This window comes from Macrobrachium rosenbergii, chromosome 10 (assembly GCF_040412425.1).
Source record: "Macrobrachium rosenbergii isolate ZJJX-2024 chromosome 10, ASM4041242v1, whole genome shotgun sequence".
In the NCBI taxonomy this organism is placed as follows: domain Eukaryota; kingdom Metazoa; phylum Arthropoda; class Malacostraca; order Decapoda; family Palaemonidae; genus Macrobrachium; species Macrobrachium rosenbergii.
Window position 1 is genome coordinate 22,447,553 of NC_089750.1, and position 20,000 is coordinate 22,467,552.

General features: G+C 35.0%; 1 protein-coding gene across 10 annotated transcripts in view; it reads right to left on the reverse strand.

Annotated features, from left to right (window-relative positions):
* LOC136842554 (dipeptidyl peptidase 4-like) overlaps positions 1-20,000 on the reverse strand; it is a 278,639-nt gene that overhangs the window by 70,976 nt on the left and 187,663 nt on the right. Inside the window, exon 1 of one of the 10 annotated variants that reach the window (XM_067110002.1) lies at positions 9,567-9,609. The exons of the other annotated variants lie outside the window; for them this stretch is intronic. Coding sequence (XP_066966103.1) covers positions 9,567-9,602 — 36 coding nt within the window. The 5' untranslated portion in view covers positions 9,603-9,609. Of the gene's footprint in view, positions 1-9,566; positions 9,610-20,000 lie in introns of those variants that run through there. 10 annotated transcript variants of the gene reach the window in all.

Below are 20,000 nucleotides of genomic sequence, written 5' to 3' on the forward strand. Positions count from 1 at the left end.
ATATAGATATAATGAATTTTTATATATCATCATTCTCCCGTGATAAGGAGCACTGTTAATTACCGAAAATAAAATCACTGCAGCACACATCCAATTGTACGAAGCAGGCGTTAACATCCCCTTTTAACGCCAAATGCCTCGGAATACGTGAAGCGTGTGATTTGCACGATACAGATCCAACTTACTGCGGGGCCAAGTGGATTAAAGTGCTACCATTATAAAATCAACGATGAACCACTCAACAATTTTTACTTAAACTGTCGGCGGAACTGGGTCAGACCGATATTTTATAAAGCTTATAGCTGAACAGCTGTTAACGCCATCATGATACTTACGTAAAAAGAACATCAAATGTCTACTCGAGTCCTAGCGATGTAAATAATTATAACAACAACAATAAAACATCCAAGAGTACTCTGCCCATTTATCAAGACTTGTGGCGATTCAGATTGTACGATGACGAGAACGAAAAAGACAACATAAGAATAAAAATGGTCTTAGGTTGTCTTTATCTATAACAGAGAAAATGGAAGCCCTAAATTATGAAAGACGGCAAAATTTAATCAGAAACATACTGGATAATGGGTACATGACAACAGACATGAAGATATGTATACAGTACGATCCAGTACGAGAGAGAGAGAGAGAGAGAGAGAGAGAGAGAGAGAGAGAGAGAGAGAGAGAGAGAGAGAGAGAGAGAAATTATTTTATCAGCGAAGTTTGGCTATGAAATCTATCCTGAAACATTTATACAAATTCGTGTTATCGGTGAAAGTGGAAAGTAACATTCCTACCTGAATTTATTAACTTTTAGTCAACTCAAAATAAAACACACAAATGGATACGTTAATAAAAAAAAATGTTGCTGATAAACAAGTAAAATAAAAGACGGTTCAAATGACGAAACTTGCTACATTCCGAGATACAAAATCGAATCGAGTGAAAAGGATAAAAGCATTCCGCTGTTCAGGAATTGCCTTGCTGCTGGCACTGCCCCGGAAAAATAAAAATAAAAATAATAAAAAAAAGAAAGGGGGAAATCAAAAGACGGGGAAATCAAAAGACGAAGAAAATGACAAAGTGCGGAACAACGATTCGCTCATTGCTGTCCAACCAGTCACTCCAGCTGGCAAGAAAACTAGGAAAAATCGCATCAAACACACTGTACTCACGTTTGTCCTTCGTTGAAAACCTGTCCTTTATTTTTACTTTAAATTATTTACATTCCGAAGTAAACCGACTTGCATCACACTGTTATTGATGTTATCTGTTCCACCGTAGTTGCAGCAACAACATTAGTAGTAGTAGTAGTAGTAGTAGTAGTAGTAGTAGTAGTAGTAGTAGTAGTAGTAGTAGTAGTAGTAGCTAGGATGATATCAAAACACCTTTACCAAGTAGTAGTAGTAGATAGAATGATAAATATCAACACACCATTAACAAAAAGAATGGAGATGTACTGTCGTATTCAAAAGTGACAAAAAACGGAGAGAGTGCCATCTGAATAGGTAAAACATTCAAATGAGACAAAAGAAAACAAGGAAATGCAAAGAAAGGCAAAACAATGAAGACAAACGATTAAAAGACCGATTTCAAAATCGCACGACATTTGACGAATGGCAGAGATCTTAAAAAAAGGGGAGATATCGCATTCTAGTTGCAAGAGAGAAAGTGAAACCCAAGAGTGGATGAGGGTGAAAGTTTAGACCCACTCTCTCTTTCCTTAACTCTCGGTGAACTCGCCATGCCCAAGGGCACTCGCCTACATACCGAGACCTGGATCCAGCTCAAGAGGTTGATAACAGAAGACGCTATGGGCACAGTAACGAAAGTCCCTTATACCATATATATATACAATATATATATATATATATATATATATATACACATATATATACACACACACACACACACACACACACACATATATATATATATATATATATATATATATATATATATATATATATATATATATATATATATATAAAGGAGGAATTTAAACGTCAAGATCAGCACATTTGAACAAATTACAAAATTAAAACAAATTCACCACACCAAAGGGAATATTTATAATTGAAACAATCTCTATCATCACACCAAAGGGAATATTTATAATTGAAACAATCTCTATGTGTAAATACTGCAGAATATAAAAAGCTTCAAAATCATCCCAGACAATCACTTTCCACTTGGTAGCGTTCTAAAAGGTCAAGAGAACATAGGTTATTGTTTTTTCTTCATACAGCCCTTTCTTTAACATTCTTACTGGCTCAAAACTAGAATTCTACAATAATGATAAAAAATATATGATGCGTGAAGGTGATTCAATTTTGAAGTATTCTCTACTTAAAACAAGTTATCTTCCGACTAAGTTTATAAACCTGAGAGAGAGAGAGAGAGAGAGAGAGAGAGAGAGAGAGAGAGAGAGAGAGAGTTGGGGCCATCTTATAACAATTCAATCTTACGAAAATTGAAAGGATACAAATACCGTTAAAAAAAACCGGTTGTGCCTTTGCTTCTACAGATATTCGCTGAGGGTCAGAGGTCTTAAAAAAAAAAAAAAAAAAAGACTAGATTTTACGCAGGATGTACAGAAGAGAAATCCTCAACGAGACCGTTGCCTTTTAGTCAAGTATATCGTTAGCAATTCTAATTTCTCGCAAATTTATATAAAGAAAAGTTACTATGAGGTGAAGAACATACACCTTTTGTTACTTCGAACATGAACGCTAAAATACCTTTCTTCTTTAACAACCATTTTAAATATATATGAAAGGACACTTCATTTACTCATTCTTTAAATATGTTTTTGTGAATGTCTTCTTTTAAACGTATTTTCCCACTGCATCGAGAGCGAGGAGCCAAATAAATGTCAACCCCAGAATCTGTTACAGTACTGATGAACTGCACTTCTAATTCAAGACACGTTCAGTATTACTGAACACTGTCTTCGGTCCAGAAAATATCAAAACAACTGAAAACTGTTATCGTGCTTATCATAATAATGCTTCTTTACAACACTCTATTCAAATTCTTTATCAAACCACTACCAGTAAGCAATTTTGTTGCAAGCAAAGACCAGAATAACCCAAACTCCCCTCCATAAAGGAGTCAAGCCGCGACCTCTTTTGCCAGTGTGATCACCTGAAATTCTGATGTCCTTAACGAAATTCATAGACATGAAATTCCTAAATAAATGGCCTCTGTTTAACTGGGACAGGACACAGAAGTCAAAATATATATATGAGACAAAGGAGTAAACGAGGGAACACATCAGAAATAACGTTCAAGGGATTTTCTAAAAAATAATACTTGAACACTTTTTAAGCCTAACAATGATATCATAATGAGCTATAAAAAATCCGGAGACAAGGGGCGCCAAATGCATACTAAACGTGTCCACATTTAGATGAGTATATAAGTAATAACAATCTGGTTGTTATTAAAAATAAAACAAAAACATCGAACTCCAACGCAACTTCCTTGTACGCAAGCTTCATCTCGCCAGGGGTTTCTCTCCATCACTAAAAATCAACAGCCTATGTTATATAATAATAAAATACCCATGTCTGGAAAAAACAAGTCATTCGCCACTACGTGTTGCTTTAGCCAGGCATAAAAAGGTGACTGGAATTTAGAAATCAAACTTACACCAGAATTACCCGTTCTTTGAATCTACTCACAAGAACTCTCAAACAGGAAAGAGCTTTCGCTTTCTTCTACACTGGACTTCTCTCATCAAGGTGATTAAATGATAATGATGTTGGTGAGATCATTATTAGCTTAACGTTCTCATAAAAAATGACGACTGAAATATCTGAATAATTTTGCAACTACATCGTGCTCATCAAGAACATTGTGTTATGCTGTATTCTATTGTTAAAAGCTTTGTGATGATCAAACGTGGAGTTTATTAACTAAAAAATAATTGTTGCACGTTAACATAAATGAAGGATATACATTGCATATTATCATTACTGTAACATACATGCTTTTCCCTTCGAAAGAGGTAGCTCCAGTGGTTACCATTACTGTTTTTGGCAAGTATTTTGGGCTGAGGTCGCTGGACCCAAACCTGCCCCTAGGGACGTTCAAGGGTCCCATTATTATTATTATTATTATTATTATTATTATTATTATTATTATTATTATTATTATTTACCTTTGACCAAAGATACCAAACAATATGTTAAGGCTCTATCATCCTATATTCCGCTACTACATTTAATCTCCTCAATCTCTCACCTCGAGGCAGAAGGTAAGATCTAATGTCAAAGGATCAACCTACAAATAATCCTTTGCAAACGACTGGAAACACGCTGGGACTGATCAGATTCGGTCACTTCTTACGTCAGAGAATCCTAAATCCCTTCTGACTGTCAATGAGTGCATTGTCCACATCATTCGCAACTGTACATAGTCTACGCACAAGCATTTAGATATGACTGTACTGTAAGACAACCAAACACCGTACATTTTGACTATGATTGAACCCCCAAGATGCATACAGAGCTCAGCGAAATATGAATACAGCCTATGGTCACAGCTCGATAAGTGCGGCGTATACACATAATTCTGAGTGAATCAACAACCAGATGAAACGAATGCGTAGGAAACTGCAGAAAAAAAAACTGGCGCTGGATCACCACAGCCTTGAAAAAAAAAAAAAAAAACTCCAAGGTAAGCAGGCTGTTCAATGAAATAACGTTAGGTTCGATCACAGCATCGTGAGGAGGAAACAAAGCATTACCACGTGTTGGATACAGAAATTCTTTAATATAAATGAACTGGTTCTGTATATTCAACTTCCATTAAATATAAGTTTCCGTCCAAATGTGGTAGGGATATGTGCAATAAGCTAGAGCCTAAATTATCATACTTCACACTGGTTGCTATTTAACAAACATAGCCTTGGCATTACCCCTATGAGTATTCATTACTTAATAATAATAATAATAATAAAAGGTGTGGTAGTAGTAGTAGTAGTAGTAGTGATGTGGCTGCTTTTGTGGTAAAATTCAAACTAATGTACTATGAAACTTCAATACTATTACTCTGCTTGTCGAAACCCTTAGTTAATGACATTACAAAGAAAAGAGGGAAGACTAACATACTGAATTTCATCAACTGCGGTTACCAGAAAAAACAAACTGACGAAAGTGAGTAATTATTATTATCTTTAAAACAGCCGAAGGCCTCCAGCGAGAAAAATAACAGTGAGTCTCATACAAAATCTACCAGGCCAAAAAATATCATGTTTAATCTCATTACTCTCGTGACGTTCTAACCAAAGCATTTTCACAACGGATTATGAAAAACTTTGTGCGCCTCACTAAAACGAATAACTTACAGATTAAAACGACCAACATATAGGCGACTCCACGATATCAAAAACTGAATGGTAAGCACGGGTTTCCATATACAAATTTCAACTTGCTAAAATACTTAACTACACCACTGAACACGAAGGGAAACTCACTGGCTATGAATATAATAAGTTCTGTAAAATTAAACTTTACTCATCAAATTCAGTACGCAAACTAACTTTCACAATAACATTATATATAACTGATATATATATATATATATATATATATATATATATATATATATATATATATATATATATATATATATATATGTGTGTGTGTGTGTGTGTGTGTGTGTGTGAGTGTGTGAGTGTGTGAGTGTGTGAGTGAGTGAGTGAGTGAGTGAGTTAGTGGGTGTGTGTGTAAACAAAGAATATCTGGAAGTAATTTCTGTGATTTCTGAGGTTCTTTTGGGGATGGCGTTAGTGGTATGATTCACTGTACTGTAGTACAAGGGAGGGGCATAAATGATATGATTTCCTGAACGAAATAAAGACAGCATAACAAAGCACATATCCACAAAGAAACAATGGGTTTCGTACCGGAAGTTGACCCAGCCACGTAAATAAAGAAAACATTTAAGGATCACAAACAAACATATCTGTAACTATACCTACAGGAACTATAGTTTATTCAAATAGTTCAGTGTTACAAATAGATTTTAGTAATGCTGATGTAAACAATTCGACAAATTCGCAGGGAATTTCTTATTTGCATGTCTGGATGGAAAGAACCGGCAATTTACTGCTTTTACCTGGGAGCGGCCTACTGTGGAATTTTCCTAGTATTAAACAGCAACAGCTGGGAATTTATATTCTCCGAATTTCGAGACCCAAATACAGGGACCTATAAATAATTACCACTACAGCCATGCACATTCAACACAGTTATAGTCCTAAGAAAATTTGGAGATGTTATATACTGAATGCAAAGGTCTCCCCTGCAGAGGCCCTGATCAATACCACGAGCAGCCAATTTGTCCGAAAGTTTTATAACTAAATTTGGTTGGTGCGCATTTTTTTTTCCTTTACCAAACCTCACAATTTGATCTCGATACATTTCGCAGATTGGACGATGGCTAGAGGCATGATACAGTCATATATTTAGCTTTTATACAATTGTTTATAAATACATGTGGTTGTGTATGTGTGCGTGTGTGTGATGCTGGCGGCTACTAACATCTCACATGATATTGGAAAAAAGAAATCCGAGCAAAGCACAGATCGTTCCTACTAATCTCCTTAGGCTCTAGCATTTATCTCGGTGTCTGGATCATTTCGCAACCTCTCCAAAGCAAACAAAATGAGATTACAGTGCCGAGGCAAAATCCATGAAAACATACAGATTCATACAATAACAACCATGCATGGACATGAATATAAAATTTACTTTGAAAGGTTTAAGTTTAATTAAAAATAACAAACAAAAATGAATTATTATGATATCAAACTGTAATAAATGAATATGGAATGAAAATGTAAACTGTAAACAATTTCAATTAAAGAATGTCTGATTTTCTTTATATATAAATATACATGACCATTAGAATAGAATACAGTATTTAGGCCAAAAGCCAAGCGCTAGGACCTACGAGGTCATTCAGTGTTGAAACGGAAATTTACAGTAAAAAGGTTTTACAGGTGTAACGACGAAAACCTCGCAGCTGCATTATGAATTAATTGTTAGGAGAGGGTGGAAAGTAATATGGAAGAAAGAATATGAACAGAGGACACATGAGCATTAATGACCTAATAAAAATTTCAAGGCCATTTGTTTTATTTCACATGAGTAAATTGCAAAATAATGTTGTTCACTCTTAACTGTTATATATAGCTCCCAAACATATTCCACAGTTCAGACTTCGTAAGGAGGGGGAGGGGGGGACCTAACAAACTCTAGGGGAGGGGGGGACCTAACAAACACTGTCATACTTGAATGGAAAGGTACGTGTGTTTAGTCAGCGAATGTTACGTAAAAAAAAAGGGTGTTCTGCAAATCCTTATTGAAGATTCGGAGACTTAAATAAAGAATCTGTTTCACGTACAGTATCTGTGCTACACACGAATAAATAAACATAAGGGTACACATTTCTTTTTATACAGAAGGATTATTTTTAACACGAAAATAAGTCCATTATAAACTAATGGTAATTTTCTATAAAAATGACTTAAGAGTAATTTTGAAACTTCCTGCTTCAAGTTTTTTATCCCTCTGACATCCGAGGAAGTAAGGAGGCAGGGGGGACGACATCAAAAAGTTGGTTTACCTAATTATAGAGTAAAGTGATGACATGATGAGGGGTCTTAGGGTAGATTTAACCACAGAGAACCCCCTCGTATTTGTTGATGTGCGTGCGAGCGCAGGATTATTTGATTATCTGCCTTTGTTACTGTCCTAGAAGATGATTCTTGAAAGGGATTTCCTTTTGTGATGATGATGATGATGATACAGAAGGTAAACAAAATTGAGATGGCATAAGATGGACACAAAGATAAGGGCCCTTGTAGCGTACAAGGAAGAAATGGCAAAAATAAAGAAAAAACCCATAGTAATTTGGAAACAGTTTGATGTTTCTTTTAAACAGTGCACCCGTGGGAATGTACATGAAAAGCGAAGAAGCAAATGAGCTATGAAGGTAGAGGAAGGAATAAGTAATAATAAAGGAAAGATTACTTAATAAATACAATGACGTATGTGCATAAAAAACAAGCATATATCGCCAGTTCTTATCACTGCCAGAGAAAGCTACTTGGCAAGACCAACCAATTACGAAAAATGGAATAACGAGAGTCTGTGCTCATGATGCGTTTCACAAGTCTCTCGCTCTTACAAAAACGATTCGAAATATTAAAAGTAAACAAAGCAGAGAAAAGTATAGTATATTCAGTGTTCATACAGATGAACATTCACCTTAACAACATAACCCATAAGAAATTAAAATATACATCAAGCAAATACAATTAAGTAATAATCAAGATTTTATAATACGTCCCACATTTGTTTATAAGATGCACAGATTTGTAATACCTTAAAATAGCGCAAGACTTGGTTTCCTACAAAGGTGACTTTCAGATTTCTGCTAGACTGATCACGACGTCTAAGACAATGACACACACAGGAAGAGAGAGATAGACACTTGTCATTCCGTACCACTAGCTTTCCAGCGCGCGGACAGCTACATTCGTTCGCTGCAGTTTCGTCTTCTTTGGTGAATTCAAAACGAAAACTACCGTTTGTTTATAATGTACTAATTCAAACTTCTATTAAGTTACTTCATTCTAGTTATCGATCTACCAACATATATATAAATATATATATATATATATATATATATATATATATATATATATATATATATATATATATATATATATATATATATATATATATATTATATATATATCATATAAATTTTATATATGTATATATGTATATATATATATATATATATATATATATATATATATATATATATATATATATATATATATATATATATATATATATAGAATCTACTGGCCACTCTTTACCAGATACATATGTAATTGTAATAACTACAATGCCCTCATAACTTTCTCGAATTCTTCGCGCTTTTTTGGATACGCTTGTCACTATAAAGCCTTAAGATCCAAGTGCAAGAAATAAGAAGAAACTCTGATGTCCGCTCGTTTCCCGCTACCGGATATCAGAATTTATTCATATTTCTTGCACTTGGATCTTAAGGCTTTGCAGTGACAAGCGTATCAAAAAAGCGCGAATAATTGAGTAGTTAAGAATATATATATATATATATATATATATATATATATATATATATATATATATATATATATATATATATATATATATATATATATATATATATATATATATATATATAATCTGAGAGAGAGAAAGAGAACTTTTCGATACAAATATAATTACAGGCATAGTCTATGCGAGTTGGATGCTGTCTGCTAATCTAAATTTTCAACTCTGATTAACGGTTTGAGTGTCGCCTGAAATACAACTTAACGCTGTTGTATGGTACACCTTCAATTAACTCAACTTGCATTTTATTGCTTAATAAGAAAACTAAGACAAATATAAGCTACAGTACTTTGAAACTGAATAACCTCATGAACTAAAAAAGAATAAAAATAAAAAAACCGGAGAGCCTCACAAGCTATCATGAAAATGTCTTTCACGTAACTTTACCATATCTAAACAGCTGCTCAAGACGGCTGCTTTCATCCAACTAATCAACTCGTATCTATAAATATTGAAAGTTGCAAAGACGTTATGTAAGCTCAAGTACTTATCTATAATTTTTTCCTTTTTTTGGCGAACGGTATCTACAGCTACCTTGAGAAGTTTTGGGCTGTGCACATATGGCAAAGGGGAAAAAGAGCCAAAAAATTTGCTTATCACCAACGACACAAATGAGTTTCGTAACTTTTTACGCATCAATTCAAATAAACAAAAACAAGACTCACTGATACACAAAATAACGTCAAAGAGTTTAAGATACAGCAGTATGTTAAGGTAAGACTTCAAAGGGAATCGCAAACACCTTTCCCCTCTTTCCCAACTGACACCAAAGATAACTTAAAAATCCGCCAAGCAAGTTACATCGCACCTTTGGAATTCTGAGTGTGATGCCGCGGAAATGGGAACTAAATATACTGATGATAAACGAGAATTTGAAAACCTGCTGGTAGTGGAACAGCGATGTTTACGCATGCGAGTCGTGTAGACTTATTTTCAAAACATCTTCTTTTTCACTGACGGCTCACACCTTCCAAGCATACTAGGCAAAGATAATACGGCACAAGAAGAAATATCCACTGACTTCTTGCCATAAATAAGGCAGACAATAGCAAAAATTACGATTCCCTTTGCACTTTGCCCCCGTCAAAAAAAGAAAAAAATAGACAAGTATCTCACCTTAACACATATTAAAGACCCACGCAATGTTATAAAAAAATTAATAAATAAACAAATAAGCAGAAAATCCAAAGTCGTGCGCCTTTGATGCGCGCAGAGAAAGCTCTAACAACAAGATCAACACGTTATTGTGGTGGCGATGGTGATGATAAAAATTACCATTAATATATTGTCTGTTGTCTCTATTAGCACAGTAACCACAGTAACTTGCTCCAATTTTCTAAAAGCACCTGACATTATACGATTCCGACCTCAAAACCTTAATTAAAGGCCTAAGTTGTATCAGAACAGTGGCAATTCTACTGCATGAAGGAAAACGTGAATGCCTTAGATGATGAACTAAACTTATACTGTCAATATAAAATTATCGATATGTGCGACCTTAAAAATACACACTTACAAACTAGAACTGACAATAACAAATAACAGGATTCGCAGGGTTACTAAAATGTTCACGTTTGTATGGCAGCACTTTTAGTTGCGACTGAAATTTGAGTACAAATCCCTTCCCGGAGCTGGAATAAAATTAATGCACAAATAGAATTAAAGCCTATTAAAAATACAATCTTCGTTCGGTTAAATAAATAAAATAAATAAATAAAATTAAATCAACACTAAACAGCACACAGTTATTGTTCCATAATAATACTTGTGTACTCCTACTTGAAATGCAAATAATTGAGGCAAATACGTGATCTACTGTATGTTTTCAACAACACATAATCAAAATGGTATCACACAAATGGACCAACTTTTTGAGGAAAATGCTTCATGCGATTGGGGCATATATATATATATACAGTATATATATATATATATATATATATATATATATATATGTGTGTGTGTGTGTGTGTATACATATGCATATACATGTATGTATGTATGTATGTATGTATGTATGTATGTATGTATGTATGTATGTATGTATGTATGTATGTGTGTGTGTGTGTGTGTGTGTGTGTAGTTGCCCGAGTGTGCATGTGAGAAACTGGGAGAGTGCGCGCGTTTGTTTACATGCTGCATTGCCCAAGAGACGGCTTGTATAAAATGAGATTAATTAATTGTGGTGCTCCCTTTCCATAAGTAGAAATTATTGTGAAAAGATTGATAACGAATTAAAACATACCTGGCATTGTCAATAAATGTATGTCATTAACGAAGACGCAGATACAAACACACGGCATTTTTAGCTAGAAAAACTCCACAAGAGATATTTCATAAACAAGATGGACTATCGAATCTTAAAAAAACAATATCAAGTGCCCGGATAAGAGAACATAAACATCCGATAATGAGAAATAAAACGTTTACAGAACTAGCCTACTCCTCAAGTCGCTTGATCTGTTTATTTGTTAAGACCTGATGGTTTATGCCTTGAATCATAAACAGAGGTGGCTGCTGCTCCCGATTCTGAATGAGAAGGGTAAAAGTGTTTACGGAATAGACAGCAAAGAGCGAACTCAGTGAGAGGAGACTAAAGGCCATGCCGCACTTAACATTTAGTAACAAAATCATGTAATTTTTTGAAAATGTATATACCTATATATTTATAATAAAAGTATTATTATTTACAACTGTAACTGTGATTTGAGATTTCTGAATTAACCTCAAGCCCTTTTCTTCAATATAATTTCCTGCAACTATTCCTGATTACTTTCGACAGTCCTCTGTAACAATATCAGATAATTGAACTCTCACCTTTTATGTGAACAAATTACTTCCCATCTAACAGTGAAGTTGTGACTTTTTATTTGCATGATCTCAAAGATTACCTCATATTTTCGCAATACGAAACTAAAACATAAAAATTACTGAAAGCAAAGGATAAAATTATATAACTTTTTGTCAGCACGTGAGTAATGAAAAAATGAAGGGTCTGCTATTCACAGACATCCCCGAAAAACCAGACTACAGAAACAAAGGAAATGCATCCAGTATCGTACTCGCTAACGGGCTGCCCATAAAACAAAAAACCATACTACCATCAAGGATACAATCTAACAACAAAAACAGTCGAAATTACGGGAGTTACTTGCGTTAATTCTAATGCAGAAGAGGCTGATGCATCTTGACCCGTACCACATATGCATCACATAAAAACTTAGTTCCGTAACCTCTCACAAAGAGACTTCTCTTCTCTCTCTCTCTCTCTCTCTCTCTTTATATTTGCAAGTCAACTTTCTCCCTTTTTTACAGCTAAGTCACTTTAGCATCCAGGACGTAACTTACCCAGGCTGCTCCGGTGACTGCAACGGAAAAGAGAAAAGGAAGCGTTTTTGCGAGGGATTAATAATTAACAAAGAACAGAATTTTTGATCCCTAAACACTACGCAACGCTGCACTGACACTTAAAAGACTAGTGACGTACGCAAATTACACATCAGTAAAGACAACGTGCGAAAATACACTCACGCACGCATGACGTTCCAACAAAGTAAGAGTACGCTTTCTTATTTTATGCAAAATTCTTTTAGCAACACGTGTTCTCCAGATCGACAAGCAAGAACAAGCATTCCCCATTTTAGTTTCATAATTGATGAAATAAAATTATCATTTAAAATACGCCCCAAGGTAGGCTAAATTTTAGCTTCTTATAGAAAGTTTTAAAAGAAGGACAAAAATTGTGCCACTAGTTCCAAAAACATGATCAACCAAAGTTCTTGTATTTTTTTATTTTTTTATAATCTTCACACTTCTTCTGCCATAACAGGATTTAAAAGGTAGTAGCTGAATTATGCGGTACAATGATGGTCATTTAAACCTGTTTGACTCCTAATAATGATAGACGCTGACTTCAGTCGCCATAACACCAAACGTCTTTCAGACCAATTCATTTCTCGATACATATCGCGATGCACAAGAATGGGTATCGCACATGCACCAACACATGGCCTGTCAGCAAATTCTCATGGATCATAAATTCTCTTTCTTTATTCACCTTTGTCATCTCTCCAAGAAGGGAAAAATTCGTCTTTGCAAACTATGATATAACCAGAAAGCGTGACAAGAGTATCATCGAGACATCACTCAGCTGCATTACAAGGAAGTCTTTCTAACAATTCGACATTCACGGTGCCTCTCACAAACGCTGAGCCCCATTCCTCAAATGTAACCAGATCCTTTCAGCAACAGTATATATTTTGCTTAAAGATCAACTGACTATGATCATCACCGTACTCACTACAAGAATCCACCTGAAATATTGTATAGATGTTTTGAAACTTCCCTACAAGATGCATAGACTCTGCAAAACATTTCTGTCATGTCAGTCAAAGGATATATGAAAATCTTCGACGGCATTGAGAGTAGATTCTAGACTCAGAACTCTCAGATAAGAAAGACCAGAGGAAGCATAAGTTTTTTTTTTTTTATGGCTGACTCAGTATCTGAAATTCCTTCAGTCTGTGAGCAACACGAAAGAGGAGTATCCTTTTAGGACCAGTCCCTCGTACTGGTCTTACCACATGCCCGTCCGGACCAGGACAAAGCCCTCTCCAGAATCCTGTTCCCTAGAAGGTCATCAACTACAAAGTATTACATTACTAGACGCGTTATTGTACTTAGGCTGTAAAACCATAATAAAAGAACAAAATCTGGATATATGGGCAACTAATGACGTCTCATTTAGTGTCCTGTTTACTTTTATTCACTCTCGAATCGCGTCCATTTATAATTTACTAAAGAAAAAGTCAGCTATCGGCATTGAACAGCATTTTATTTGAGGATTTTGTTTGATAAGTGAACTTACATTTTTTCAAATATGTCACGTGCTCTTCCTCCCCCCTCCCTCTTTTACTTAAAAGGAAACTCTGAATGGATCCATCAAATGCAAACATTCAAATAAACAAGATAAAGGCGTTGCTGACGGTTCCAGACTAATTTTACCATATATTCAAGGAAAAATAGAAAATGTTGAGAAATACCAATAGTAATTTTCATTTCTAGTACTCCTGCCAAGCAGATCAAACTATTTAACAAATAAATGAATGATTCAACGCACTAAACTTGCGATAAGACTCTAATGTCAACAGAGAGAGAGAGAGAGAGAGAGAGAGAGAGAGAGAGAGAGAGAGATCCTCCAATATCAAGAAGAAATTAGATTTTTCCAAGTCTCCTTTCCTCTTGCACATTACTTTTCATCAAAAGGAGTTCATCCTTCCTCACCTTCAGGGTGGTATTCAAAAGGCGCCTAAGAGAGGGGGTGGAAATCAGAGGCTATTCAGACGTTACTCAAGGACTATAAATCACTCCCTCTTTCTATCCATCTCTTCTCTGCTCGTTATTTCTTCCACCACTTTATAAAAAGATTTCCTAGTTGCTAATGACACAGCGCGCAATCAGATTTAGAATCTGGGACCCAATATATTCCAGAAATTGTTTCTGTTTTGATGCAGATCGCCTAAGACGTATAAAAACGGGATGGATTTAAGCCAATTATACAGGATTCTAATTAAAAACGCTTTTACATGTGACCTTTATAAATTCCATATTCCAATCCTCCCTTTTCAAAATTTGTAAAGCAACACTCTGAAGATTTAATGCTCAATCCCATGAAACTATTTTCAAAGTGAATAACGAAATAATACAAGGCTTACAACTGTTCTTGCCCTTACAAGAGATACAGTACTCACAGCATCAAACATAAATATACCAAGCATATAAAAATGTAGTAGAGTGGATTTCAATATGAAAAGGTTAAAGCATAACTGTATGAGGAAAAGGCAACCTTCACCAAAACCAAAGGATAAAAGATCTAAGGGACACACATTATTAGATGGATTATTTCAAAGCTTATGTGTAACACTTTAATCAAGAAAAGGCGACGTAAATAGGCAAAATTGAAAACCATCTGCTTCAACATCTCTTTCCCTGTAGGTGTGTATGTAACTCTTGTGAGTTATAGATATAGATATAGATATATAAATATATACTGTATATAATATATACACATACACATATATATATATATATATATATATATATATATATATATATATATATATATATATATATATATATATATATATATATATATATATATGATACATGAGCAAGCAGGCCTGGCAGGTGTTAGGTGTCTAGAGAGAGGGAAGAAACTTTCAATCTGAACATAACACTGGTCGAAACAGCACCTGCAGAGAAGAACCGAGATCACCTTGCAAATGAAATGACAGAACTGGCTTTGAATCAATCTGTCTGGAAGGGAAGCAGTAGTAGTCCCTCAAATAAGATTTGAACAAAGGTATCAATTTTCCAGCTACAGTCTTTCCAGTCGAGCACGATTTTATTAAAAGAAAAAAGAAAAAATATAAAACAAGCGCTTCATTCCATTGACAGTAACTTCATGATGAACAATTAGCTATGGTAGAGACTGCCAGTTATAAAAGAAATGAGGGCCATTAGTATCAATCAAACTTTAATGTCTGTTGAATTATCCAGGTTTAACGATAAGGAATTAAAAGACGTGTTTCAGCTGTAAAGTTTATCATTAAGAGCAAAACAAGGTAACATATAAATATATATGTGTGTGTGTGTGTGTTTGTGTATATATATATATAATATATATATGTGTGTGTTTGTATGTATATATATATATATATATATATATATATATATATATATATATATATATATATATATATATATATATATATCTTACATTAGTTTCGCAGAACAGAGAAAGAGAGACAGGGAATCACCCCTTTGACTTCACAAAATGCAACACAGTAAAAAACAGTCCACATATTTACAAATTAATCGCCTCTTCTAGAAACGTAACAAAAGTACCAAACAGCATTTTCATAAAAATCATTTCCATGTTTACTTTACAAAAGCATCGTTAACGTTGTTCCGATAATATCACACACAAGTAAATTGAGACAAAACCCAGAGTAACTTAGAGCATATACCAGGAACAGGAAACAGAAGGCATCTTCTTAATATCGCTGAGGCATCTGAACACTACATCACCAGATGAATTATGTGTCATTTAAACTTTCACCTTAGCAGACTTTTTTGTCATATACACGAGAGAGAGAGAGAGAGAGAGAGAGAGAGAGAGAGAGAGAGAGAGAGAGAGAGAGAGAGAGAGTATCTATTACGTAGAAAGAAGTACGTATTAAGATACCGAGAGCACTGTGAAATAATGGAACAGAAATCTCCTCCGTTTTGCAACAGTTACATTTATGACAGGAAACTTTAGTACTGAATATGCATTCACCCGGAACTTGAGCGAAAGCCCAATGTTTATAATTACCAGGAAACCGGGAATGAAAGTGTCACGAATATCTAACAGAGAGTCAGACCATTATATCAATCATTCTTACATCTATGCCCCGAAGGGCATCTCTTCTTTGAGGTTTTCGTGTCCAATGTTTCCTTTCCTTTACTGCAATACTTTTGTAATGATTTAGCTTAATTCTGTCTGGGAAAAGGCATTTGGATTGAGGCATCAGTATTACGTCCTAATAAAATACTCAAAGATCACGAACAAAAACAGACACCCAGATGCTTTCAAAAAAAGTTATTACTTTGTATATATCCTGCGGAAACAGCGGAAATATCAGCAATAACTTAGGTATCAATAAAGAGTCGAGGTAACGCAACAATGCAAATTCATTCTATATGTATTTCAGTACATATGCATAATTTCATGAAATAGATGTAATATATGTGCTTAGCCCAGCAAAAGAAGACGAAACAGACAATTCAGATGATAAATTTTGAACTAAATGTACCAAAGAGGAACGTCGAGTGCGAAATAACATTTTTATTCGATAACTTTCCTCCCAAAATGGTAGAATTCATGGAAAAGGTTATTTTGCACTGAAAAGTCGCAGCTGAGATGACAGAATATTCGTCCTTGTCTAATTGCAACCTTCTTTACCATTCAGGCAAAGAACATCTCACGCTCTGACTACTCCCATAAAATCAAGAAGAATATCAACTTCGTCAACTCTCACTTAAATTTCCAGTTTTTCTCTCCCCCTTTAAAAATAACTCATATTCTCTCTCTCTCTCTCTCTCTCTCTCTCTCTCTCTCTCTCTCTCTCTCTCTCTCTCTCTCTCTCTCTCTCTCCTACGCCCCAGATGAAATAATGAATCTTCCCCTCCAATAAAGCAATCTCCCTCTTGATATCTGACACAATGATGGGATTGTGATAACACAAAATGAGTTCTGAAAACCTAGCGCTTAAGGGGAAGAATGCATCACCTTTCGCCGAGCATTCAAGGACCAACTCTCACTCCATTGTCTTGAGATTTAATAGAGAACCTCGGTGCAAATCATGTCATTCCTAATTAGGGTTCGGGAAGACTGACATTTTAGAAAGTGGTTACATGAACATGGAAAAAGAATTCGTAAAACTGCGTGAAAAGAGGCCGTTACAGTTATGCCAATTAATGAAAAAAAATGCCTTTCAGATAATCGGTTTTGCAATAAGCCAAGGTGTGCCCCAGTTTGGACTGGACGTTCAACAGCAATTTTTATCGTATGCGAAAAAAATATAATGGTTTGGATACAAAACCTAGAACCAAATAGAGATTAATTTTTAAGACGAATTCCAAACAAGATTTGAATGCGTTCGAGTTCTGTAGTATTAAAAAAATAAAAATATGGAGTATTCCAATTGGTGGCAGCGTAGCGGCTAAAGAGAGTTTCAAATTCACTGTGCTTGGTCATATATAAATTTAGGGTTCCTTCGCAACTATGTCTCATTACCAGAGTGAAGTAATTCTAAAGACGTTACACAGCAAGGTTTGTATCAGGATACTTATGTAGCGTATCGTGTAACAGCAGTAAGGTATACTCCAAAATATAAAGTTTTCTTTTTTCACAAAACCGACAAAATCGTTGAAAAGTATTTACCGGAAAGTTTAAGCGTTTTCCAATTACTTTGCAGGTCTTTATATTATCTAGACGAAGAAAATGTAACTGGTTGCTCGCATAGCTCTTGGCGAACAAAGTCTCAAGTTACTATGCAGGAATGATTATAAGTGAATCTTAACTTTCCACAGTAATAATGAATGCATTGTCTAAAGTAGAAATACCTAAATAGAGCAAAATCTGAGGCTCCCTGATTTGTAGAGTTTTCAAACAAACAGCACTCAAGACCACTACCTGCATATCTAATCACGATTTACAGGCATAAAAGCTATTAATATACGTGATAAAGAAGCACTGGATAACCAGAATTTTTCGTGTTCTCATAAAACTTGAAGGTCAAAGGCAAAACAGTTCGGAAGTTACCATAACAGAAATCGGCGGTGTTCTCTCATTAATGGGATGGGTTCATTATCTTGACAATTCATCGTATCCGCATCAAACAACGTCAAGCTTAGTGAAGCATACAAACACTCCAGAACAACAGGTCACATCTGATATGCATATAGCCTACATATATTTACACATACAAAGGCCTTCATAACACGATATATTTGTATAACCTATCAATCATGAAAATCACACAAAAAATATGCAAGTATATATATGGGAAAAAGAATTGCACACAAAAATTATGCAAGTGTATATATGGGTAAAAGAACCGCAAAGCTACAAAGCATAAGAAGGTACTTCAGCCCAACTGAATTTGGTACCACAAAGATTTTGCAACAAGCGGAAAATCTAACTCCCATATAACGAGGAATTTCCTGTTACGACTGCAACAAGTTCAGTGATGTAAAGTTGTTGATCATAAAACAAATGATCCAAAGTAAACCAATTTGAGAGAGAGAGAGAGAGAGAGAGAGAGAGAGAGAGAGAGAGAGAGAGAGAGAGAGAGAAAGGTTTAAACAATACTAATGATGCCTTTTAAACATAGTACAATCACTTAAATCAGTGACACGTCAAAAAAAAAAGGCTTAAGGCCTTAGCGATTCACGTATTCCGAATAACTTGGGAAATTAGGATTTATCAACCAGTATATACAAAGAGCAGCAAATTTAGTATCTGCAAACCTTGTTCCCACATAAAGAAACACCATCCACAACACGAAGTACAAACCTATCTTCAAACAACTACAGTAAAATTTCATGTTGGCAACCATAAGTAAGTTTTCATAAATAAAGAGGTGACAGACATCAATTAAAATATGCAACTGTGCATAACAAAACAAACAAGCACAAAATATAGAATTATCTGATTTCAAAGAAGTTCAGGTCAGTTTCCTAAGTCTAGGATAAAAATTTTTCTATATCCTCATTTTACATATGTAACAATTACCAAAATTCAAGGATTTCCATCTTTCGAGCAGTTCTAATGTCCATAAAAACCATCATAACTTAAATCTCGCGGGAACACGAGGTATTCACAAATGTCAAAAACAAGGAGAACGTGGTCATTATTCCCGGTACAATTAAGGATGGCTATGAAAAACCTCAGAGAACCGTATTCTAAGAGCAAAATTACTATTAAATCGTGTTATTCCTCAAGATCAGTCTTCTTTCTAATTCCGGGGTACCACTCATCAAAATGATCTGAATGTGTTACATTATAAAATGCACTAAAAGCAGAAGGGGGGGGGGGGTGTTCAAAACCCTCTTTACAACTGTTAAACTTTGTATCCATTCGGACTTCCAACTTGTGTAAAGCTCCAAGTACCATCCTCCAGAAATATGCCAACATGAAAAAAACAATTTACGTTATCGTACGGGATGCCTTACAACCGCACAGGTGTGTGTGTGTGTGTGAGCCAGCTGTGAATT